This window comes from Bombina bombina, chromosome 1 (genome assembly GCF_027579735.1).
Source record: "Bombina bombina isolate aBomBom1 chromosome 1, aBomBom1.pri, whole genome shotgun sequence".
In the NCBI taxonomy this organism is placed as follows: Eukaryota; Metazoa; Chordata; class Amphibia; order Anura; family Bombinatoridae; genus Bombina; species Bombina bombina.
In genome coordinates, this window is record NC_069499.1 from 669,256,074 (window position 1) to 669,283,190 (window position 27,117).

General features: G+C 39.7%; 1 protein-coding gene across 1 annotated transcript in view; it reads left to right on the forward strand.

Annotated features, from left to right (window-relative positions):
* COL4A5 (collagen type IV alpha 5 chain) overlaps nt 1-27,117 on the forward strand; it is a 310,651-nt gene that overhangs the window by 171,885 nt on the left and 111,649 nt on the right. The window contains exons 25-28 of the mRNA XM_053699143.1: nt 20,758-20,926; nt 25,087-25,179; nt 25,356-25,460; nt 26,002-26,099. Coding sequence (XP_053555118.1) covers nt 20,758-20,926; nt 25,087-25,179; nt 25,356-25,460; nt 26,002-26,099 — 465 coding nt within the window. The remainder of the gene's footprint in view (nt 1-20,757; nt 20,927-25,086; nt 25,180-25,355; nt 25,461-26,001; nt 26,100-27,117) is intronic.

Sequence of the window (27,117 nt, forward strand, 5' to 3'; positions counted from 1 at the left end):
TCCTATTTCTTCCTCCATGATCCAGGACGTCTCTACAGAGCTCAGGGGTCTCCAAAACTAGTTTTGAGGGAGGTAATCACTCACAGCAGACCTGTGACAGTGTCTTTTGACTGTGATAAAAACGTTAATTATTAAATTGTTATCCGTTTTTTGGGTATTAAGGGGTTAATCATCCATTTGCTGGTGGGTGCAATCCTTTGCTAACTTAATACATTTACTGTGAAAAATTGGTTGCTATAACTATTTTGGTTCATTGTTATTTCAACTGTGACAGCTTTTTGTGCTTCTTAAAGGCACAGTAGCGTTTTTTATATTGCTTGTAAATTTATTTAGAAAAGTATTTCCAAGCTTGCTAGTCTCATTGCTAGTCTGTTTAAACATGTCTGACACAGATGAATCTCTTTGTTCACTATGTTTAAAGGCCAATGTGGAGCCCAATAGAAATTTGTGTACTAATTGCATTGATGCTACTTTAAATAAAAGCCAATCTGTACATGTAAAGAAATTATCACCAGACAACGAGGGGGAAGTTATGCCGACTAACTCTCCTCACGTGTCAGTACCTTCGCCTCCCGCTCAGGAGGTGCGTGATATTGTGGCGCCAAGTACATCAGGGCGGCCCATACAAATCACTTTGCAAGACATGGCTAATGTTATGACTGAAGTACTATCTAAATTGCCAGCATTTAGGGGTAAACGCGATCACTCTGGGGTAAGAACAGAGTGCGCTGATAATAATAGAGCCATGTCTGATACTGCGTCACAATTTGCAGAACATGAGGACGGAGAGCTTCATTCTGTGGGTGACGGATCTGATCCAAGTAAACTACACTCAGACATTTCAAATTTTAAATTTAAGCTTAAGAACCTCCGTGTATTACTAGGGGAGGTATTAGCGGCTCTGAATGATTGTAACACGGTTGCAATTCCAGAGAAAGTATGTAGGCTGGATAAATATTTTGCGGTACCGGCGTGTACTGACGTTTTTCCTATACCTAAAAGGCTTACAGAAATTGTTAACAAGGAGTGGGATAGACCCGGTGTGCCTTTTTCACCCCCTCCTATATTTAGAAAAATGTTTCCAATAGACGCCACCACACGGGACTTATGGCAGACGGTCCCTAAGGTGGAGGGAGCAGTTTCTACTCTGGCTAAGCGCACCACTATCCCGGTGGAGGATAGCTGTGCTTTTTCAGATCCAATGGATAAAAAGTTAGAGGGTTACCTTAAGAAAATGTTTGTTCAGCAAGGTTTTATATTACAACCCCTTGCATGCATTGCGCCTGTCACGGCTGCGGCGGCATTCTGGTTTGAGTCTCTGGAAGAGACCCTTAGCACAGCTCCATTGGATGAGATTATAAACAAGCTTAAAGTCCTTAAGCTAGCTAATTCATTTATTTCTGATACCGTAGTACACTTAACTAAACTTACGGCTAAGAACTCCTGATTCGCCATTCAAGCGCGTAGAGCGCTGTGGCTTAAATCCTGGTCAGCTGATGTGACTTCTAAATCTAAATTGCTTAACATTCCTTTCAAAGGGCAGACATTATTCGGGCCCGGTTTGAAAGAAATTATCGCTGACATTACTGGAGGTAAGGGCCATGCCCTGCCTCAAGACAGGGCCAAACCAAGGGCTAAACAGTCTAATTTTCGTGCCTTTCGTAACTTCAAGGCAGGAGCAGCATCAACTTCCTCCGCTCCAAGACAGGAAGGAACTGTTGCTCGCTACAGACAGGGCTGGAAACCTAACCAGTCCTGGAACAAGGACAAGCAGGCCAGAAAACCTGCTGCTGCCCCTAAGACAGCATGAAGTGAGGGCCCCCGATCCGGAAACGGATCTAGTGGGGGGCAGACTTTCTCTCTTCGCCCAGGCTTGGGCAAGAGATGTCCAGGATCCCTGGGCGTTGGAGATCATATCTCAGGGATATCTTCTGGACTTCAAAGCTTCTCCTCCACAAGGGAGATTTCATCTTTCAAGGTTATCAGCAAACCAGATAAAGAAAGAGGCGTTTCTACGCTGTGTACAAGACCTCTTACTAATGGGAGTGATCCACCCAGTTCCGCGGTCGGAACACGGACAAGGGTTTTATTCAAATCTGTTTGTGGTTCCCAAAAAAGAGGGAACTTTCAGACCAATCTTGGACTTAAAGATCCTAAACAAATTCCTAAGAGTTCCATCGTTCAAAATGGAAACTATTCGGACCATCTTACCTATGATCCAAGAGGGTCAGTACATGACCACAGTGGATTTAAAGGATGCCTACCTTCACATACCGATTCACAAGGATCATTACCGGTATCTAAGGTTTGCCTTCCTAAACAGGCATTACCAGTTTGTAGCTCTTCCCTTCGGGTTAGCTACGGCTCCAAGAATCTTTACAAAGGTTCTGGGCTCTCGTCTGGCGGTACTAAGACCGCGAGGAATAGCGGTAGCTCCGTACCTAGACGACATTCTGATACAAGCGTCAAGTTTCCAAACTGCCAAGTCTCATACAGAGTTAGTTCTGGCATTCCTAAGGTCGCATGGGTGGAAGGTGAACGTAGAAAAGAGTTCTCTATTGCCACTCACAAGAGTTCCCTTCTTAGGGACTCTTATAGATTCTGTAGAAATGAAAATTTACCTGACGGAGGACAGGTTATCAAAAATTCTAAATGCTTGCCGTGTCCTTCATTCCATTCAACACCCGTCAGTGGCTCAGTGCATGGAGGTAATCGGCTTAATGGTAGCGGCAATGGACATAGTACCTTTTGCACGCCTGCATCTCAGACCGCTGCAATTGTGCATGCTAAGTCAGTGGAATGGGGATTACTCAGATTTGTCCCCTCTGCTAAATCTGGATCAAGAGACCAGAGATTCTCTTCTATGGTGGCTTTCTCGGCCACATCTGTCCAAGGGGATGCCCTTCCGCAGGCCAGATTGGACGATTGTAACAACAGACACCAGCCTTCTAGGTTGGGGCGCAGTCTGGAATTCCCTGAAGGCTCAGGGATCATGGACTCAGGAGGAGAGACTCCTTCCAATAAACATTCTGGAATTAAGAGCAGTTTTCAATGCTCTTCTGGCTTGGCCTCAGTTAGCAACTCTGAGGTTCATCAGGTTTCAGTCGGACAACATCACGACTGTGGCTTACATCAACCATCAGGGAGGGACAAGGAGTTCCCTAGCGATGATGGAAGTCTCAAAGATAATTCGCTGGGCAGAGTCTCACTCTTGCCACCTGTCAGCGATCCACATCCCAGGCGTGGAGAACTGGGAGGCGGATTTTCTAAGTCGCCAGACTTTTCATCCGGGGGAGTGGGAACTTCATCCGGAGGTGTTTGCCCAACTGCTTCATCATTGGGGCAAACCAGATCTGGATCTCATGGCGTCTCGCCAGAACGCCAAGCTTCCTTGTTACGGATCCAGGTCCAGGGACCCGGGAGCGGTACTGATAGATGCTCTGACAGCACCTTGGGTCTTCAACATGGCTTATGTGTTTCCACCCTTCCCGATGCTTCCTCGATTGATTGCCAGGATCAAACAGGAGAGAGCATCAATGATTCTAATAGCACCTGCGTGGCCACGCAGGACCTGGTATGCAGATCTAGTGGACATGTCGTCCTGTCCACCATGGTCTCTGCCTCTGAGACAGGACCTTCTGATTCAGGGTCCTTTCAGACATCCAAATCTAATTTCTCTGAGGCTGACTGCATGGAGATTGAACGCTTGATTCTATCAAAGCGGGGATTCTCGGAGTCAGTAATTGATACCTTAATACAGGCTAGGAAACCTGTTACCAGGAAAATTTACCATAAAATATGGCGTAAATACTTATATTGGTGCAAATCCAAGAGTTACTCATGGGGTAAGGTTAGGATTCCTAGGATATTGTCTTTTCTACAAGAAGGTTTAGAAAAGGGTTTATCTGCTAGTTCGTTAAAGGGACAGATCTCAGCTCTGTCTATCCTTTTACACAAACGTCTGTCAGAAGTTCCAGACGTTCAGGCTTTTTGTCAGGCTTTGGCTAGGATTAAGCCTGTGTTTAAGACTGTTGCTCCGCCGTGGAGCTTAAACTTAGTTCTTAACGTTCTGCAAGGTGTTCCGTTTGAACCCCTTCATTCCATTGATATCAAGCTGTTATCTTGGAAAGTTCTGTTTTTAATGGCTATTTCCTCGGCTCGAAGAGTCTCTGAGTTATCGGCCTTACATTGTGATTCTCCTTATCTGATTTTTCATTCAGACAAGGTAGTTCTGCATACTAAACCTGGGTTCTTACCTAAGGTAGTCACTAACAAGAATATCAATCAAGAGATTGTTGTTCCATCATTGTGCCCTAACCCTTCTTCAAAGAAGGAACGACTTCTGCACAATCTGGACGTCGTCCGTGCCCTGAAATTTTATTTGCAGGCAACTAAAGATTTTCGTCAAACTTCTTCCCTGTTTGTCGTTTATTCTGGACAGAGGAGAGGTCAAAAAGCTTCGGCTACCTCTCTCTCTTTCTGGCTTCGTAGCATAATACGTTTAGCCTATGAGACTGCTGGACAGCAGCCTCCTGAAAGGATTACGGCTCATTCTACTAGAGCTGTGGCTTCCACTTGGGCGTTTAAGAATGAGGCCTCTGTTGAACAGATTTGCAAGGCTGCAACTTGGTCTTCACTTCACACTTTTTCAAAATTTTACAAATTTGACACTTTTGCTTCTTCGGAGGCTGTTTTTGGGAGAAAGGTTCTACAGGCAGTGGTTCCTTCCGTGTAAAGATCCTGCCTGTCCCTCCCATCATCCGTGTACTTTTAGCTTTGGTATTGGTATCCCATAAGTAATGGATGACCCGTGGACTGACTACACTTAACAGGAGAAAATATAATTTATGCTTACCTGATAAATTCATTTCTCCTGTAGTGTAGTCAGTCCACGGCCCGCCCTGTTTTTTACGGCAGGTCTAAATTTTAAATTAAACTCCAGTCACCACTGCACCCTATAGTTTTCTCCTTTCTCGTTTGGTTTTTGGTCGAATGACTGGGTATGACGTAGAGGGGAGGAGCTATATAGCAGCTCTGCTTGGGTGATCCTCTTGCACTTCCTGTTAGGGAGGAGATATAATCCCATAAGTAATGGATGACCCGTGGACTGACTACACTACAGGAGAAATTAATTTATCAGGTAAGCATAAATTATATTTTTTTTCAAATCCTCAGAGAGTTCTTTGCCATGAGGTGCCATGTTGAGCTTCCAGTGACCAGTTTGAGAGAGTGTGAGAGCGATAACACCAAATTTAACACACCTGCTCCCCATTCACACATGAGACCTTGTTACACTACTAAGTCACATTACACTGGGGAGGGAAAATGGCTAATTGGGCCCAATTTGGACATTTTCACTTAGGGATGTACTCACTTTTGTTGCCAATGGTTTAGACATAATGGCTCTGTGTTGAGTTATTTTCAGGGAACAGCAAATTTGCACTGTTATACAGGCTATACACTCAATACTTTACATTGTAGCAAAGTGTTATTTCTTCAGTGTTGTCATATGAAAAGATATAATAAAATATTTACAAAAATGTGAGGGGTGTACTCTTTTCTCCAACATTGGTGTGTCCGGTCCACTGCATCATCCTTACTTGTGGGAATGGCAAAGAGTCCCAGCAAAGCTGGCCATATAGTCCCTCCTAGGCTCCGCCCACCCCAGTCATTCTCTTTGCCGTTGCAGCATCTCCACGGAGATGGTTAAGAGTTTGTGGTGTTTAGTTGTAGTTTTTTATTCTACTATCAAGAGTTTGTTATTTTAAAATAGTGCTGGTATGTACTATTTACTCCGAAACAGTGGAATGGGGATTATACAGACTTGTCTCCAGTGATTCAAGTAGATCAGAAGACCAGAGACTCACTCCGTTGGTGGCTAACCCAGGATCACCTATCCCAGGGAATGAGCTTCCGCAGTCCAGAGTGGGTCATCGTCACGACCGACGCCAGCCTAGTGGGCTGGGGCGCGGTCTGAGAATCCCTGAAAGCTCAGGGACTGTGGTCTCGGGAAGAGTCTCTTCTCCCGATAAACATTCTGGAACTAAGAGCAATATTCAATGCTCTCAAGGCTTGGCCTCAGCTAGCAAAGGCCAGATTCATAAGATTCCAATCAGACAACATGACGACTGTTGCGTATCTCAATCATCAGGGGGGAACAAGGAGTTCCCTGGCGATGAAAGAAGTGACCAAAATAATACAATGGGCAGAGAATCACTCCTGCCACCTATCTGCGATCCACATTCCAGGTGTGGAAAACTGGGAAGCGGATTATTTGAGTCGTCAGACATTCCATCCGGGGGAGTGGGAACTCCACCCGGAGATCTTTGCCCAGTTGACGCAACTATGGGGCATTCCAGACATGGATCTGATGGCGTCTCGTCAGAACTTCAAAGTTCCTTGCTACGGGTCCAGATCCAGGGATCCCAAGGCGACTCTAGTGGATGCACTAGTAACGCCTTGGACCTTCAACCTAGCTTATGTGTTTCCACCGTTTCCTCTCATTCCCAGGCTGGTAGCCAGGATCAAACAGGAGAGGGCCTCTGTGATCTTGATAGCCCCTGCGTGGCCACGCAGAACTTGGTATGCAGACCTGGTGAATATGTCATCGGTTCCACCATGGAAGCTACCTTTGAGACAGGACCTTCTTGTTCAGGGTCCATTCGAACATCCAAATCTGGTCTCCCTCCAGCTGACGGCTTGGAGATTGAACGCTTGATTCTATCAAAGCGTGGGTTTTCAGATTCTGTGATTGATACTCTGGTTCAGGCCTGAAAACCGGTAACTAGAAAGATTTACCATAAGATATGGAAAAGATATATCTGCTGGTGTGAATCCAAGGGATTACCTTGGAATAAGATTAAAATTCCTAAGATTCTTTCCTTTCTGCAAGAAGGTTTGGATAAAGGATTATCTGCGAGTTCTCTAAAGGGACAGATTTCTGCTTTATCTGTCTTACTACACAAACGACTGGCAGCTATGCCAGATGTTCAAGCATTTGTTCAGGCTCTGGTTAGGATCAAGCCTGTTTACAGACCTTTGACTCCTCCCTGGAGTTTAAATTTAGTTCTTTCAGTTCTTCAAGGGGTTCCGTTTGAACCTCTACATTCCATAGATATTAAGTTGTTATCTTGGAAAGTTTTGTTTTTGGTTGCTATTTCTTCTGCTAGAAGAGTTTCAGAGTTATCTGCTCTGCAGTGTGCTCCGCCCTATCTGGTGTTCCATGCAGATAAGGTGGTTTTGCGTACTAAGCCTGGTTTTCTTCCAAAGGTTGTTTCTAACAAAAATATTATCCAGGAGATAGTTGTACCTTCTTTGTGTCCGAATCCAGTTTCAAAGAAGGAACGTTTGTTACACAATTTGGACGTAGTCCGTGCTCTAAAATTCTATTTAGAAGCTACAAAAGATTTCAGACAAACATCTTCTCTGTTTGTCGTCTACTCTGGTAAAAGGAGAGGTCAAAAAGCGACTTCTACCTCTCTTTCTTTTTGGCTTAAAAGCATCATCCGATTGGCTTACGAGACTGCCGGACGGCAGCTTCCTGAAAGAATCGCAGCTCACTCCACTAGGGCTGTGGCTTCCACATGGGCCTTCAAGAACGAGGCTTCTGTTGATCAGATATGTAAGGCAGCGACTTGGTCTTCACTGCACACTTTTGCCAAATTTTACAAATTTGATACTTTTGCTTCTTCGGAGGCTATTTTTGGGAGAAAGGTTTTGCAAGCCGTGACCTGATTTGCTCCCTCCCTTCATCCGTGTCCTAAAGCTTTGGTATTGGTTCCCACAAGTAAGGATGACACCGTGGACCGGACACACCAATGTTGGAGAAAACAGAATTTATGCTTACCTGATAAATTACTTTCTCCAACGGTGTGTCCGGTCCACGGCCCGCCCTGGTTTTTTAATCAGGTCTGATGAATTATTTTCTCTAACTACAGTCACCACGGTACCATATGGTTTCTCCTATTTTTTTCCTCCTGTCCGTCGGTCAAATGACTGGGGTGGGCGGAGCCTAGGAGGGACTATATGGCCAGCTTTGCTGGGACTCTTTGCCATTTCCTGTTGGGGAAGAGATATTCCCACAAGTAAGGATAACGCCGTGGACCGGACACACCGTTGGAGAAAGTAATTTATCAGGTAAGCATAAATTCTGTTTTTTTTGTGGGATACTGTATGTCTGTAAATACATATATATATATATATACTGTACATACATAAATACATACTTATATATATATATATAAACATACATATTTAGCCATGAATATTTATTTCTTAAAATTAGGTAAATACAACCTCAGATGAACAACAAAACATGAAACATTACACTGTGTCATAATTTATTTAACAAAAATAAAGCCAAAATGTGTGAAAAAAATGTTTTTAAGAGGCTAAGTAGCAGCCAGGTGCTACTAATTAAATGCCCTTGCTTAATTGATCATCAGCAAATGTGACCACCTCTATAAAAGCCAAAGTTTTAACAGTTTGCAGTTCTGGAGCATTCAGGTGTGTGTTAACACAATGCCATGCAGGAAAGACATCAGCAATGATCTTAGAGAATCCATAGTTGTTGCCCATCCATCTGGTAAGTGGACGTCCCAGTAAATTCACCCCAAGGTCAGACCGTGCAATGCTCAGGGAAATTGAAAAAAAAAAAAAAACAAGAGTTACATCTCAGACTCTACAGGCCTCAGATAGCATGTTAAATTTTAAAGTTCATGACAGTACAATTAGAAATCGACTGAACAAGTATGGTTTGTATGGAAGGGTTGCCAGGAGAAAGCCTCTTCTGTATAAAAGAACATGGCAGCATGGCTTAGGTTTGCAAAGTTGCATCTGAAAACCCACAAGACTTCTGGAACAATGTCCTTTGGACAGACGAGACCAAAGTGGAGATGTTTGACTTTAATGCACAGTATTACATTTGGCAAAAACCAAACACAGCATATCAACACAAACACCTCATACCAACTGTCAAGCCCGGTGGTGGAGGGCTGATAATGTGGGCTTGTTTTGCAGCTAAAGGACCTGGGCACCTTGCAATCATTAAGTCGACCATGAACTCCTCTGTATACCAAAGTCAATTGTGAGGCCATCTGTCTGACAGCTAAAGCTTGGCCGAAATTGGGTCATGCAACAGGACAATGATCCCAAGCACACCAGCAAATCTACAACACAATGGCTGAAAAAGAAAAGAATCAAGTTGTTGCAATGGCCCAGTCAAAGTCCAGACCTCAACCCAATTGAAATGCTGTGGTGGGTCCTTAATAGAGCTTTGCATAAATGAATGCCTGCAAACCTCAATGAACTGAAGGAACGTTGTAAAGAAGAGTGGACCAAAATTCCTCCACAATGATGTGAGAGACTAATAAAGTCATACAAAAAATGATTACTTCAAGTTATTGCTGCTGAAGGTGGTTCTACAAGCTATTGAATCATAAAGTGTATTTAGTTTTTCAAACATGGCTTCTCCATTTTGGCTTTAGTTTTGTTAAATAAATCATGACACAGTGCAATATGTAATGTTGTTGTTCATCTGAGGTTGTATTTACCTAATTTTAAGACCTGATAAGGACCAGATGATCTGTTATTAAGTCCTGATACGTAAAACCATAGAATTCAAAGAGGTTGTACTTTCTTTTTCACCATACTGTATCTTTATGTTAAAACCCTTTGCAGGCCTTTTTTTAACACCTGAGACCTTATATCTTTGAGCCCTTATAACTTTTGAATGCAAAACGCAAACAATAGCGCTCTAATCTTAATCTATCCCATAATGTCTAAATTATATAATTATTATTATTGCTACTACTACTATTTACTATTAAAAATAATGCCTTCTTTAAAGTTACTCCAAATAGACAAAATTCCTCTAGAAGAAAGCAAGTTATCAAGAAAGGTTGGGTAGAATAGCTGTGCCTCTTGTTACCTGCCATTAAATTTTTGCTTCAAATCAGTATTTCCCAGCCTTTTTCCTACACTTGTTACTGTATATTTTAGCAAAGTTTGTAGTTATATAATAAAAATGTCACTATTGTTATATGTATTATGTTTTAACTGATAGGGTACCCTACTGTTATTTACTGTTATTTATTTTAGATGTCTAAATGTTTTAGATAATAAATTGTTATAGACTTAAGTTTCTATTTACATTTGCATATTTTTAACCACTTTAGCCTCTTTGGCGCTTCCTCCATCTGGATGATTGTTTTTTTTAAAGGTTTTAGGGACTTATTTTGGGTGCTTGTGGTTTCATAGGTGTAGGCGCTTGTAATTACCAAACTATATAATAAATGTGTACTGCAAACAAATCTCATTTTTGTTATAGATATGATTTATAGCTAACAAACGCCTAGATTACGAGTTTTGCGCTTAACAGGGTGCGAAAATAATGCCAAAAAAGTTGCGTTTACGAGTTACTTAAAAGCCTTCTTGTGCTGTGTGTTATGGTGCGTTAAGCTCCATACCGCACAAAAGCCAAGGGCTGAGTCTATGTGCTTGTGCACGCTTTCCCCCATAGACATCAATGGGGAGAGAGTGTTAGAAAAAAAACTAACACCTGAAGTGAGGAATGGCGATCTCTGTAACGCAACCCCATTGATATCTATGGAAAAAATAAAGTTTTTTTAAAACCTAACACCCTAACTTAAACCCCTAGTCTAAACATCCCTAATCAGCCGCCCCGACATCGCTGACACTAATAAAAGTTATTAACCCCTAATCCACCGCCCCCAACATCACCGACAGTAATAAAAGTTATTAACCCCTTATCTGCTGCTCCCCGACATCATGACACCTAAATAAAAGCTATTAACCCCTAATACGCTGCTCCCCGACATTGCCGACATTAAATAAACCTATTAACCCCTAAACCTCCGGCCTCCCACATCACCGCTACTAAATAAACCTATTAACCCCTAAACCACCGGCGCCCACATCGAAAAACATTAAATTAAACTATTAACCCCTAAACCTAACACCCCTAACTTTAATTTACAATATAATTATATTTAAATAAATAAATAAAAACTTACCTGTTAAATTAAATGAAGTCTATGTTTAACTATAAATTAAGCTAACATTACTATTCTAATAAAATTAAAAAAAATACCAATTAAAAAATCTAAATTACAAATTAAAAAAGCCTAACACTACGAAAAAAATTTAAAAATCTAAAATTACAAAAAATAATAAACACTAAATTACAAAAAATTAAAACACTAAGATTACAAAAAAATAATAAACGAAATGATCAAAAATAAAAACAAATACACCTAATCTAATAGCCCTATAAAAATAACCCCCCAAAATAATAACACCCCATAGCCTACAATAACCTATGAATAACCCTTAAAAGGGCTTTTTGTAGGGCGTTGCCCTAAGTTAAACAGCTCTTTCTTTCATGTAATTAGCAAGAGTCCATGAGCTAGTGACGTATGGGATATACATTCCTACCAGGAGGGGCAAAGTTTCCCAAACCTCAAAATGCCTATAAATACACCCCTCACCACACCCACAATTCAGTTTTACAAACTTTGTCTCCGATGGAGGTGGTGAAGTAAGTTTGTGCTAGATTCTACGTTGATATGCGCTCCGCAGCAAGTTGGAGCCCGGTTTTCCTCTCAGCGTGCAGTGAATGTCAGAGGGATGTGAGGAGAGTATTGCCTATTTGAATGCAGTGATCTCCTTCTACGGGGTCTATTTCATAGGTTCTCTGTTATCGGTCGTAGAGATTCATCTCTTACCTCCCTTTTCAGATCGACGATATACTCTTATATATACCATTACCTCTGCTGATTCTCGTTTCAGTACTGGTTTGGCTTTCTACAAACATGTAGATGAGTGTCCTGGGGTAAGTAAATCTTATTTTCTGTGACACTCCAAGCTATGGTTGGGCACTTTTTTTTATAAAGTTCTAAATATATGTATTCAAACATTTATTTGCCTTGACTCAGAATGTTCAACTTTCCTTATTTTCAGACAGTCAGTTTCATATTTGGGATAATGCATTTGATTTAATCATTTTTTCTTACCTTCAAAAATTTGACTCTTCCCTGTGGGCTGTTAGGCTCGCGGGGGCTGAAAATGCTTCATTTTATTGCGTCATTCTTGGCGCGGACTTTTTTGGCGCAAAAAAATCGTTTCCGTTTCCGGCGTCATACGTGTCGCCGGAAGTTGCGTCATTTTTTGACGTTATTTTGCGCCAAAAATGTCGGCGTTCCGGATGTGGCGTCATTTTGGCGCCAAAAAGCATTTAGGCGCCAAATAATGTGGGCGTCTTATTGGCGTGAAAAATATGGGCGTCGCTTTTGTCTCCACATTATTTAAGTCTCATTTTTCATTGCTTCTGGTTGCTAGAAGCTTGTTCTTTGGCATTTTTTCCCATTCCTGAAACTGTCATTTAAGGAATTTGATCAATTTTGCTTTATATATATATGTTGTTTTTTCTCTTACATATTGCAAGATGTCTCACGTTGCATCTGAGCCAGAAGATACTACAGGAAAATCGCTGTCTAGTGCTGGATCTACCAAAGCTAAGTGTATCTGCTGTAAACTTTTGGTAGCTATTCCTCCAGCTGTTGTTTGTATTGATTGTCATGACAAACTTGTTAAAGCAGATAATATTTCCTTTAGTAAAGTACCATTGCCTGTTGCAGTTCCTTCAACATCTAAGGTGCAGAATGTTCCTGATAATATAAGAGATTTTGTTTCAGAATCCATAAAGAAGGCTATGTCTGTTATTTCTCCTTCTAGTAAACGTAAAAAATCTTTTAAAACTTCTCTCCCTACAGATGAATTTTTAAATGAACATCATCATTCTGATTCTGATGACTCTTCTGGTTCAGAGGATTCTGTCTCAGAGGTTGATGCTGATAAATCTTCATATTTATTTAAAATGGAATTTATTTGTTCTTTACTTAAAGAAGTACTAATTGCTTTAGAAATAGAGGATTCTGGTCCTCTTGATACTAATTCTAAACGTTTGGATAAGGTATTTAAAGCTCCTGTGGTTATTCCAGAAGTTTTTCCTGTTCCTAATGCTATTTCTGCAGTAATTTCCAAAGAATGGGATAAATTGGGTAATTCATTTACTCCTTCTAAACGTTTTAAGCGATTATATCCTGTGCCGTCTGACAGATTAGAATTTTGGGACAAAATCCCTAAAGTTGATGGGGCTATTTCTACCCTTGCTAAACGTACTACTATTCCTACGTCAGATGGTACTTCGTTTAAGGATCCTTTAGATAGGAAAATTGAATCCTTTCTAAGAAAAGCTTATCTGTGTTCAGGTAATCTTCTTAGACCTGCTATATCTTTGGCTGATGTTGCTGCAGCTTCAACTTTCTGGTTGGAAACTTTAGCGCAACAAGTAACACATCATGATTCTCATGATATTATTATTCTTCTACAGCATGCTAATAATTTTATCTGTGATGCCATTTTTGATATTATCAGAGTTGATGTCAGGTTTATGTCTCTAGCTATTTTAGCTAGAAGAGCTTTATGGCTTAAAACTTGGAATGCTGATATGGCTTCTAAATCTACTTTACTTTCCATTTCTTTCCAGGGTAACAAATTATTTGGTTCTCAGTTGGATTCCATTATTTCAACTGTTACTGGTGGGAAAGGAACTTTTTTACCACAGGAGAAAAAATCTAAAGGTAAAAGCAGGGCTAATAATCGTTTTCGTTCCTTTCGTTTCAACAAAGAACAAAAGCCTGATCCTTCATCCTCAGGAGCAGTTTCAGTTTGGAAACCATCTCCAGTCTGGAATAAATCCAAGCCAGCTAGAAAGGCAAAGCCTGCTTCTAAGTCCACATGAAGGTGCGGCCCTCATTCCAGCTCAGCTGGTAGGGGGCAGGTTACGTTTTTTCAAGGAAATTTGGATCAATTCTGTTCACAATCTTTGGATTCAGAGCATTGTTTCAGAAGGGTACAGAATTGGTTTCAAGATGAGACCTCCTGCAAAGAGATTTTTTCTTTCCCGTGTCCCAGTAAATCCAGTAAAAGCTCAAGCATTTCTGAAATGTGTTTCAGATCTAGAGTTGACTGGAGTAATTATGCCGGTTCCAGTTCCGGAACAGGGGATGGGGTTTTATTCAAATCTCTTCATTATACCAAAGAAGGAGAATTCCTTCAGACCAGTTCTGGATCTAAAAATATTGAATCGTTATGTAAGAATACCAACGTTCAAGATGGTAACTGTAAGGACTATCTTGCCTTTTGTTCAGCAAGGGAATTATATGTCCACAATAGATTTACAGGATGCATATCTGCATATTCCGATTCATCCAGATCATTATCAGTTCCTGAGATTCTCTTTTCTGGACAAGCATTACCAGTTTGTGGCTCTGCCGTTTGGCCTAGCTACAGCTCCAAGAATTTTTACAAAGGTTCTCGGTGCCCTTCTGTCTGTAATCAGAGAACAGGGTATTGTGGTATTTCCTTATTTGGACGATATCTTGGTACTTGCTCAGTCTTTACATTTAGCAGAATTTCATACGAATCGACTTGTGTTGTTTCTTCAAGATCATGGTTGGAGGATCAATTTACCAAAAAGTTCTTTGATTCCTCAGACAAGGGTAACCTTTCTGGGTTTCCAGATGGATTCAGTGTCCATGACTCTGTCTTTAACAGACAAGAGACGTCTAAAATTGATTGCAGCTTGTCGAAACCTTCAGTCACAATCATTCCCTTCGGTAGCCTTATGCATGGAAATTCTAGGTCTTATGACTGCTGCATCGGACGCGATCCCCTTTGCTCGTTTTCACATGCGACCTCTTCAGCTCTGTATGCTGAAGCAATGGTGCAAGGATTACACGAAGATATCTCAATTAATATCTTTAAAACCGTTTGTTCGACACTCTCTAACATGGTGGACAGATCACCATCGTTTAATTCAGGGGGCTTCTTTTGTGCTTCCGACCTGGACTGTAATTTCAACAGATGCAAGTCTCACAGGTTGGGGAGCTGTGTGGGGATCTCTGACGGCACAAGGAGTTTGGGAATCTCAGGAGGTGAGATTACCGATCAATATTTTGGAACTCCGTGCAATTTTCAGAGCTCTTCAGTTTTGGCCTCTTCTGAAGAGAGAATCGTTCATTTGTTTTCAAACAGACAATGTCACAACTGTGGCATACATCAATCATCAAGGAGGGACTCACAGTCTGCTGGCTATGAAAGAAGTATCTCGAATTTTGGTTTGGGCGGAATCCAGCTCCTGTCTAATCTCTGCGGTTCATATCCCAGGTATAGACAATTGGGAAGCGGATTATCTCAGTCGCCAAACGTTGCATCCGGGCGAATGGTCTCTTCACCCAGAGGTATTTCTTCAGATTGTTCAAATGTGGGAACTTCCAGAAATAGATCTGATGGCGTCCCATCTAAACAAGAAACTTCCCAGGTATCTGTCCAGATCCCGGGATCCTCAGGCGGAGGCAGTGGATGCATTATCACTTCCTTGGAAGTATCATCCTGCCTATATCTTTCCGCCTCTAGTTCTTCTTCCAAGAGTAATCTCCAAGATTCTGAAGGAATGCTCGTTTGTTCTGCTGGTAGCTCCGGCATGGCCTCACAGGTTTTGGTATGCGGATCTTGTCCGGATGGCCTCTTGCCAACCGTGGACTCTTCCGTTAAGACCAGACCTTCTGTCACAAGGTTCTTTTTTCCATCAGGATCTGAAATCCTTAAATTTAAAGGTATGGAGATTGAACGCTTGATTCTTGGTCAAAGAGGTTTCTCTGACTCTGTGATTAATACTATGTTACAGGCTCGTAAATCTGTATCTCGAGAGATATATTATAGAGTCTGGAAGACTTATATTTCTTGGTGTCTTTCTCATCATTTTTCTTGGCATTCTTTTAGAATACCGAGAATTTTACAGTTTCTTCAGGATGGTTTAGATAAGGGTTTGTCCGCAAGTTCTTTGAAAGGACAAATCTCTGCTCGTTCTGTTCTTTTTCACAGAAAGATTGCTATTCTTCCTGATATTCATTGTTTTGTACAAGCTTTGGTTCGTATAAAACCTGTTATTAAGTAAATTTCTCCTCCTTGGAGTTTGAATTTGGGTTTGGGAGCTCTTCAAGCTCCTCCGTTTGAACCTATGCATTCATTGGACATTAAATTACTTTCTTGGAAAGTTTTGTTCCTTTTGGCCATCTCCTGCCAGAAGAGTTTCTGAATTATCTGCTCTTTCTTGTGAGTCTCCTTTTCTGATTTTTCATCAGGATAAGGCGGTGTTGCGAACTTCTTTTGAATTTTTACCTAAAGTTGTGAATTCCAACAACATTAGTAGAGAAATTGTGGTTCCTTCATTATGTCTAAGGAGAAATCGTTGCATTCTTTGGATGTTGTTAGAGCTTTGAAATATTATGTTGAAGCTACGAAATCTTTCCGTAAGACTTCTAGTTTATTTGTTATCTTTTCCGGTTCTAGAAAAGGCCAGAAAGCTTCTGCCATTTCTTTGGCATCTTGGTTGAAATCTTTAATTCATCTTGCCTATGTTGAGTCGGGTAAAACTCCGCCTCAAAGAATTACAGCTCATTCTACTAGGTCAGTTTCTACTTCCTGGGCGTTTAGGAATGAAGCTTCGGTTGACCAGATTTGCAAAGCAGCAACTTGGTCCTCTTTGCATACTTTTACTAAATTCTACCATTTTGATGTATTTTCTTCTTCTGAAGCAGTTTTTGGTAGAAAAGTACTTCAGGCAGCGGTTTCAGTTTGAATCTTCTGCTTATGTTTTTCGTTAAACTTTATTTTTGGGTGTGGATTATTTTTAGCAGGAATTGGCTGTCTTTATTTTATCCCTCCCTCTCTAGTGACTCTTGTGTGGAAAGATCCACATCTTGGGTAGTCATTATCCCATACGTCACTAGCTCATGGACTCTTGCTAATTACATGAAAGAAAACATAATTTATGTAAGAACTTACCTGATAAATTCATTTCTTTCATATTAGCAAGAGTCCATGAGGCCCGCCCTTTTTTTGTGGTGGTTATGATTTTTGTATAAAGCACAATTATTCCAATTCCTTATTTTATATGCTTTCGCACTTTTTTATCACCCCACTTCTTGGCTATTCGTTAAACTGAATTGTGGGTGTGGTGAGGGGTGTATTTATAGGCATTTTGAGGTTTGGGAAACTTTGCCCCTCCTGGTAGGAATGTATATCCCATACGTCACTAGCTCATGGACTCTTGCTAATATGAAAGAAATGAATTTATCAGGTAAGTTCTTACATAAATTATGTTTTTACCTGTAAAAAAATACAAAGTCCTCCCAACAGTAAAACCCACCACCCAACCAACCCCCCAAAATAAAAAACCTAAGTCTAAAAAAAAACTAAGCTACACATTGCCCCTAAAGGGGCATTTGTATAGGCATTGCCCTTAAAAGGGCATTCTGCCATTTTTCACTGCTCTTAAAAGGGCATTCAGCTCTTTTACAATTGCCCAAAGCCCTAATCTAAAAAAAACAAAACACCCCAAAAAATGAAAAAAAAACACCTAACACTAACCCCATATAATCTACTCACGGTTCCTGAAGTCCAGACATCCATCTTCATCCAGGCGGCGAGAAGTCTTCATCCAGGCGGCGACTCCTTCGTCCATCTCGCGGACGTCTTCTATCTTCATCCCTGCGGAGCGGAGCTATCCTGGAAGACATCCTGCACGGAGCGTCCTCTTCATATGGTTACCGTCGTACACTGAAGTTGAATGCAAGGTAGCCGTTTAAAATGGTGTACCTTGCATTTCTATTGGCTGATTTGATTCTTCTAATTCAAATCAGTCAATAGGATGAGAGCTGCTGAAATCTTATTGGCTGTTCAGGTAACTTTGAAATAGCAGGCAGGATACCTAAATATGCTGTAAACAGGTAACCATGCAACTGGCCAGGAGGGTAGTTACATAATACACTTGAACTGATGCTTCAGGAACCAGATGAACATGCAGGGCAAGATTACATATGCGGCGTCGCCCACAAAACCCGGTGACACCAGTTTTTACGCAGTTTTGGTATCACATATACAGCGCTGCATAAAAATGCGGCGCATATATTTCACCCGTCGCCCGGAATTTTTACTCCCATAAGCTAACATAGAACCGTGTCGCAAATCGGTATCACATATTTAATGTAAGGACTTATGCTGTGAAAATGGAGAAATGCCCTTTTAAGGGCAGTAAAAGAGCTGAATGCCCTTTTAAGGGCAATGCCCATACATATGCCCCTTTAGGGGCAATGGGTAGTTTAGGATTTTTTAGTGTTCGTTTTTTTTTTTTTGGGGGGTTTGGTGGGTGGGGGGTTTTACTGTTAGGGGGGGACAGTATTTTTTAAGGTAAAAGAGCTGTTTAACTTAGGGCAATGCCCTACAAAAGGCCCTTTTAAGGGCTATTGGTAGTTTAGCGTTAGATTAGGTGGTGTTTTTATTTTGGGGGGCTTTTTTATTTTCATAGGGATTAGGTTTAATTTTTTTATTTTTGATAATTTGGTTTATTAATTTATGTAATGTTAGAATTTTTTATTTTTTGTAATCTTAGATTAATTTAATCTTAGTTTATTTTTTATTTTTAAGTAATGTTATCTTTTTTATTTTAATTGTTTGTAACTTAGTATTTTTTAATTTGGGTAATTGGGGTTAATTTAGCTGGGGTTAGGTTAGGGGGTGTTATGTTAGGGATCTTAGTAATTTAATTAGTTATTTTCATTGTGGGGGTTTGGCGGATTAGGGGTTAATAGATTTATTAGGTTTGTTGCTATGTGGGTTAATGGTGGATTAGGGGTTAATAGGTTAGTTAAGTTTATTGCGTTGGTGGGGGATGGCGGTTTAGGGGTTAATAGTTTTAATTGGTACTTTGCGATATGCATCAATGGCGGATGTGGGTTAATGGTGGATTAGGGGTTAATAGTTTAATTAGGCATATTCCGTTGTGGGGGGTTGTCAGTTTAGGGGTTAATACTTTTATTAATAGTTGCGATGTGGGGGGGGATTGCGGATATAGGGGTTTTTACATGTCGGCTGTATTTTTGGGAAGCGGGTTAGACTTTTACGGGAGATTTTACATTTTTTTTATTTTCTTGGGGCGCCGGCAGTTTCTTAAGTGCCGTAAGTCACTGGCGACTCCAGAAATTTGTATTTACGCACATTTCTGGACATCGCTAGTTACATCGCTAGTTTATCCGACTTACGGCACTTTATAAACTGCCGGCAGGGTTTATGTGATACCCCGATGTGCAAGGTCAAATTATGGGCAGCAGGGGTTTTAGCAGTTGCGCTGAAGCTTGCGCCACATATGGTATCTCGCCTGCAGAGTTATTAGCTGTAAGCAAGCAGCAGAGAGTCCTGACATAGTGTCCCTTAGATAGGCTGTAGGTCAGAACCAGGAATACAGCCAGAATACCTTTGGATAACCTAGAAGAGTAGTCAAGTAAACTGAACAAAGGAGAATCTGAAAGAATAGTCACATCACAAGCCAAGGTCAAAAAGACTGTAAGGCTTAAGCAGGTAACACAGGATCAGAAGCACCAACACAGGAGTTAGCTTCACAATGCAAGAGCCCAGATTGAACTGACAGTCTGTCTTAAATAGCAGGCTGATTGCTATAATTACCTGCAGCTGGCAGAGAAGGAGAGCAAGCAACTTCAGGTAACAGGCCTCCATGAATGCTATGGAAATCCAAAGCCCTCTGGTTGCTTAGAGGCCAAAACAGTAGCCAAGAGTCAGTAGCAGACTAGAAATCTGGAGTCCTGGGTTCGATCCTCGGGATGGATGTCACAGTTATTTTGAAGCTGATCTGGTTTGTGCTTAAAGGGACATGAAACCCAAATTTTTTCTTTCATGATTTAGAAACAACTTTCCAATTCACTTCTATTATCTAATTTGCTTCATTCGCTTTATATCCTTTGCTGAAAAGCATATCTAGATAGGCTCAGTAGCTGCTGATTGGTGGCTGCACATAGATGCCTTGTGTGATTGGCTCACCCATATGCATTGCTATTTCTTCAACAAAGGATATCTAAAGAATGAAGCAAATTAGATAATAGAAGTGAATTAGAATGTTGTTTAAAATTGTATTCTCTATCTGAATCATGAAAGAAAACTTTTGGGTTTAGTGTCCCTTTAAGGCCGCATCTCCCTTCTCTTATAGAGCACTTGCTTGAAGAGAATTCACCTTTTGAATGATCCAACCTTCCCATACAACCAGTGTAGATACCAGCAGACTCTAGTTTAGGATGGTCATATAATTATGCACTTACAGCTTTAAATTTGCTAGGCTGAGGCATATTCCTTAAACATCATGGCCACAATACTACTTTGAGTCACATTTTTAATGTTGCAGATTAATATATTTGGTCTTCTCAGTGTCAGTAAATGTGTTATAGTGGGGTCTACAATGTGTCCAAATGTACTAAATGGATTCTGTCTTGGATACCTCAGAGGGCTGCAAGCCTGTGGCATCTATGGGAAGTGACACCCAGTCACACAGAGGGCATGCGGTTTCTTGGATATGAGGAACAATCAGAGTAGAGGAATAAACAATATTAACTGTGAAGCATAAAGTTAGCATGCAAATGCTTTTTGTCCTCTTCTCTGTGTGTAAGTGTAAGCTGATCTCCCAAATTGACTCCCTAAAGACTGCAGCTAAAATGCAGCTTTGCTATATCACTGAAATCGTTTTCATATTAAATTATTGTATTGCAGGTGCCATGTTTAAGGGGCATAGTCTAAGATAACAGGTATCTGTTTTTTATTTAATAATAGAGTGGTTTTGCCTCGAAAGGTGAAAGGGGTCAACCAGGTGAATCAGGGCTTCCTGGTCTTCCTGGAGACAGAGGTCCAATGGGTCCCCCTGGCTTCGGCCCATCTGGCCCAACAGGTGAAAAAGGTGTGCAAGGAGTCTCTGGTCGCCCAGGGGCACCAGGAGTGCCAGGTAAGCAAGCTTTCATCCGAGAAATATTGTAGACTTTCCATGTTTCATGTAAACCACAATAAACATTAAACCAATGTAACTGTAAAGGGAGATGAAATCCAAAAACATTTATTGCATGGTTTAGAGAGAACATGCGATTTTAAGCAACTTTCCAATTTACTTCTATTATTTGCTTCATTGTCTTAGTATCCTTTGTTGGAGGAACAGCTATGCACTACAGGCAGCTAGCTGAACACATCAGGTGAGACGATGAAAAGAGGCATTTATGTTCAGCTACCAAACAGTGCTAGCTCCTAGTAATGCATTGCTGCTCCTGAGCCTTCCTAGGTTATATTTTCAACTAAGGATACCAAGAGAATGAAACATATTAACTAATAGAAGTAAATTGGAAAGTTGTTTAACCCTTTAATAACCAGTGACATACCCTGTACAACGCAGGTCTTTCTATGGGGGTGCTATTTTAGTAAGCATTCCAGAGGGAGAGGCTATTTTTTTCTTTTGTGATTCAGATAGAGCATGACATTTTAAGCATCTTTCTAATTTACTCCTATTATCAAATGTTCTTCATTCTCTTGGTATCTTTATTTGAAATACAAGAATGTAAGTTTAGACGCCGGCCCATTTTTGGTGAACAACCTGGGTTGCTCTTGCTAATTGGTGGATAAATTCATCCACCAATAAAAAAGTGTTGTCCAGAGTTCATAACCAAAAAAAAGCTTAGATGTCTTCTTTTTCAAATAAAGATAGCAAGAGAACGAAGAAAAATTGATAATAGGAGTAAATTAGAAAGTTGCTTAAAATTGCATGCTCTATCTGAATTACGAAAGAAAAAATTTGGGTTCAGTGTCCCTTTAATGACCAGCGACGTACAGCGTACGTCGTGATTGTTAAGGGGTTAAAATCACATGCTCTGGATGAATCATAAAAGAAAAATTTTGGGTTTTGTGTGCCTTTATCCCCTTCACCCAATCAGACGTATATATACGTTGTGCAGTACTTTGCCTATCGTACAGCACAACATATATATATATGTCTAAGCTTCAGGAAGCATAGCCGAGAGCTGGAGTTCCTGAGCTTTAGGTATCTGCCGAATATGGAACCGGAGCGCTATTGATGCTCTAGTTCCATATAAGGGCAGATACCAGATTGTTAACCACAGTGACACAGACAGTGTCAATGTGTGTAGTGTTCAGCTGCTGGTGCCGGCAGGAAGTGTGGGAGGGAATCCGGGAGGCGGGTGGTCAGCCCAGCAGGTGGGGTGGGGATGTGGGGGTCCCTAACTGGTGATCGTGGGAGGGGGGGAGGTGGTGGGACCACTACACTAAAAAGAAAAAAACATTAGATAAAAAAAAGGTTTTAAAGGTGCCAGTACCTAAGATCGCAGCACTAGTTAAAGGGGGGAGGGTTAGAAAGCTGTTTGGGAGGGATCAGGAGGGTTGGAGGGTAAGGGGGTATCCTAGCAAGCAGAAAAAATAAATACATTAAAAATGTAATAAAAAAAAAATAAAAACATTTTTTTATATTGGCAGACTGTCTACCAGTACTTAAGATGGGGGTGACCAGTGGTGGGTAAAGGAAGGAAGAGAGCTGTTTGGGAGGGATCAGGTTTGGGAAGTTTCAGGTGGGAGGGTAATCTCTACACTAAAATTAACCTTACAAGCTACCTAATTAACCTCTTCACTATTGGGAATAATAGAATTGTGGTGTGCAGCTGCAATTAGTGGCCTTCTAATTACCAAAAAACAATGGCAATATATGTCTGCTATTTCTGAACAATGGGGAAGCTTTTACAATCATTTGTGCCATGATTGCACAAGCAGTATGTAAATAATTTCAGTGAGAAACCCAAAGTTTATTTAAAAATTAACAATGTTTTTTATCTGCTCGCATTTGGCGGTGAAATAGTGGCATGAAATATTCCAAAATGAGCTTAGATCCATACCTTGGGTTGTCTACTTAAAAAATATATATATAGTTTTGACAGGTAAATAAAAAAGCCAAGGCTCTATTTCTGTTTAAATGGAAAGATATAAAAAATGCTAAAAATTCTCCGGTATTTTGGGAACGTTTTTCTTTGAAGGTCTCGGTAGTGAAGGGGTTAAGTTATGATCACATATGTGTGTAATACAACGGCAAACATCATATATGTTGAACTCAGTTTAAAAAAGATATTTACCCATATTCACAAAAAAAACTACTAGTTTGCAGACATTTCAGAAACCTTAGACTGATTTTCTAGCAATATTCCCTAGTGGGAGCTATAAGATCTGTGATAAGTAATCATACCACTGTACATTAACGTCAAGCTTCATATATATTATTTTTCTAACAGTAAGTGAGAACGACTCACTGTTAGATGTTTCACATAGAATACAGCAAGGTGGATTTGATTTAAATTGAAACAATTTAAATCATGATTTAAATCATTAGTCAATTTAAATTATAGTTTGCTACATTAACATCTAGGAATTACAGAGAAGAACTTTCCCAAAATACTGTAGAATTTGTAGCGTTTTTGCTATCATTCCATTTAAACAGAAATATTATTTTTTTTCATTTGCCTGTCAAAACTATATATTTTTAAATAGACAACCCAAGGTATTATTTTGGTATATTTGATGTCACCGTTTCACTGCCAAGCGCGATCAGATAAAAAAAAAATTGTTAACTTTTTCACAAACTTTGGGTTTCTCACTGAAAATTATTTACATACCATTGTGCAATCATGACACAAATGATTGTAGCAGTTTCTCTGGGATCGCCTTCAGAAATAGCAGACATATATGGCTTTGCGATTGGTTTTTAGTAATTAGAATGCCGCTAGATGCAGCTGCGCACCACGCTTCTATTATTCCCAGCAGTGAAGGCATTAATCAGGTAGCTTGTAAGGTTAATTTTAGCTGCAGTGTAGAGATTACCCACCCACCTGACACCTCCCATCCCCCTGATCCCAACCTGATCCCTCCCAAACAGCTGCAGTGTAGCGTTCCTCTGCAACCCTCCTTCCTCCCCGATTCCCTAAAACCATGCATATGTAATAATAGGTAGGAAAAAAAAAGGCCCAAAATAAGCTTACAGAAACCTCTGGGAGAGAACTTTATTATTAATGGATTCATGGGATTAATTTACAATAAATAAATAAATAAATAAACATTACAGACTCATGCTACATCATTTAAAACAAATGCTTATTTCAGAATGAATAACCTTTGGATTATAATGTATCTTAAATAGAAAGCTATTTTAAATAGATTTTTCCTCAAAAGGCATTTTTTTTATTTTTTTAAAAATTCTATATAAATAATAATTATAATAACAAAAAATAAGATCTAAATTAAAATAAAATAAAAAGATTATTTATCCACTCTGGAATACAGTACAAATAAAACATCTAGATTTAAATAATCATATCTCTAGACTGTTATAAAACAATACAAGTACAAAGTATTATATTGTGTTGTATCTCCCTAAAACCTTCACCCACAATGTAGAGAATGTGAGAATGCTCAGTATGTAAATTATTCCTTTAGAGCAAAGGTACATGGTCTATGAGTAAGGCAGAAGCTCGTGCTTGACAAGGCTTTTTGCCTCCATATTTTTGTAACTGCCTCTAAATAAAAAGTCTTATCCGTACATGGTTTCTATATTTGTTCCAAAGTTTTTCATGACCAAGTAACAGGCCAGATTTTCATGACATGTGCAGCAGAGGTGATATAATCAGCAAGTAATTGTGGTTATCTAACCTGTTCTCATTTAAGATAATCCTAAATATCTGGCTTGTAGGGGACCTCATACTTCTGTCAAACCTTTCTGTTACATCTTGAAGACTTAGAAAGTTTTAGTGAATCTGGGCATGAATGTTTAAAAATCCAGTAGTTTTATAATGCATACATTAATCATAATCGTACAATTCTGAGATTCTAGATGTGCCAACCCTTTTTTGTTTCATGATACAGCCACAGAAAACATACAAGGTCCTTGTTATATTATATAAATGTAACTGGAAATATTCTAATGGGTGTTTACCATTGTGATAAGTTTGGTGTTGCAGAGCCTTTTAGACAAAATATTAAGAAAATGAACTAAGTGAAAATATTAGATCATGATACATATACAAATATTTATAGCGCTTATTTAATATTTATGCTTTTTATTACTAGGCCCTAAAGGATCTGCAGGACAAACTGTGACAGAACCAGGACTTCCTGGTCCTCCAGGAGCCCCAGGAATCCCAGGCGACACAGGAGCTCCAGGTGAGTTATATACAGATACCCGCCATTTTAATCTTTGGCCACCATCCATGTTTTTCTTGTCAAGTTCGTTTTTAACATTGTGTTCAGAGATGGGAAAACGGTAACAGTACAGCAATATAAGATACTGCTTAATTACCTGCTGTATAGTTTCTGATGTATCATTTTTGTGTTCTTAGGTGAGCCTGGTAATTCTGGTCAACCTGGAATTCCAGGTCGTCAAGGGCCAAAAGGAGACCCAGGCATTCCAGGCATTGGACTTCCCGGACCAGCTGGTCCTAAAGGTAATATTTAAAGCATATTGTTTATGACACCTAAACTGTGTGGGGTTGAGTGTAGATAAGAAAATCTGTCTCCTTTAACACTCTGCATTATGTGTGTATGATAAAGTTAGAACAAGCTCGCTTTTATCTTAAACCTAATACAAGCACTGGGGCTACACAACATCACATTGAGCATTTGCAATTACCATTAGCTTAGAGTGCACATTTTCCTCAACATCAGATACAACCTGGCTTCTGTTAAATCTGGCAGTGAAACATTTCCTGGTTGTATAAAATAGATAAAACTTTATTTTTACTTATTTTTAAAAATGACAGCATGACGTTATACAAATTGCTAGTGATTAGTCAGTTTTAAAGAATAGATTTGGTAGTAAGATACACTATGATATTGAGGTAGCTTCTATTCCAGTTGAAAGCTTATGAACAGTGTTCCCTGCAAGAGTCTCTATGATGATTTTGGTAGATACATTTACTTAACAGCTTTAAAATAGAATGTACCCCATTGGTTGTAGAATACTAAAAATAATTGTATGCATAACAGGGTTTCCAGGAAACCCAGGACCTCCAGGGCCACCAGGGCAATCTGGAAGACCTGGTCAAGATGGAATCCCTGGCCAGTCTGGTTTACCTGGTGCTAAGGTAGGCACATTGTTTGCTGTTTTATCTATTTTTGCACATGTTTTGTAGCCTACATTTTATATTACAATATTGACAACTGTTAGTGAATTTTATTATACTTTTAATGAATAAAATTAACTTAGAAAATGACATATTTCAGAATTAGGAACAAGGATATACAAAAATTTGGGATAGAAAAAAAATATGTTGATTTAAAAAAAAAAAAAGTTAGTTCCCTAGTAATATAGGAACTGTAGAGAATAAATTCAACAGCATGACTACATAAGTGGTATTGTATCCAAAATAGTATTGCTTAGGGCCCCAGATATGAAGGCCGAGCAATTTACTGTAGAATAGTCAGTTTGTAAAACAAAGAACAGCTATGTTTGTGTATCATTATAAAGTACTGGACTAAAAGAGGGATGATCCAAGGAGAGGATGATAATGCTTTTAACAAATTACATTTTTTCAATTTTATGATCTTATACACACTACTTTCTCTCTAAATCAGATTTTTGGTACATGGCTACATATTCTTTCAAAAATATAAGGGACTTTGAATAATTTGAACTGTCTTTCCACAGTTGTGGTTAAATGTGAGAGAAAACAAAATTTAGGTTTGCTAAAATAAGAGGTTACCAGCCACTTAAATATTATGCATGTTGCATAAATATTAGCTTATGTTTTATTAAAGGGACAGTCTAGTTAAAATTAAACTTTCATTATTCAGATAGGACTTGTAATTTTAATCAACTTTACAATTTAATTTTATCATCAACTTTGCTTTTTTCTCTTGGTATTCTTAGTTTAAACTAAACAAATGTAGGCTCATATGCTAATTTCTAAGCCTTTGAGGGCTGCCTCTTATCACATGCTTTTTAAATCTATTTTCAACACAAAGAGACAGAAAGTACATGTGGGCCATATAGATAACACTGTGTTCAGGCACAGGGAGTTATTTAAGATCTAGCACTAAACAATGCTAAATGCAAGTCAATAGACAATAAACAGTCAGTCATGTGATCAGGGGGCTGGAAGA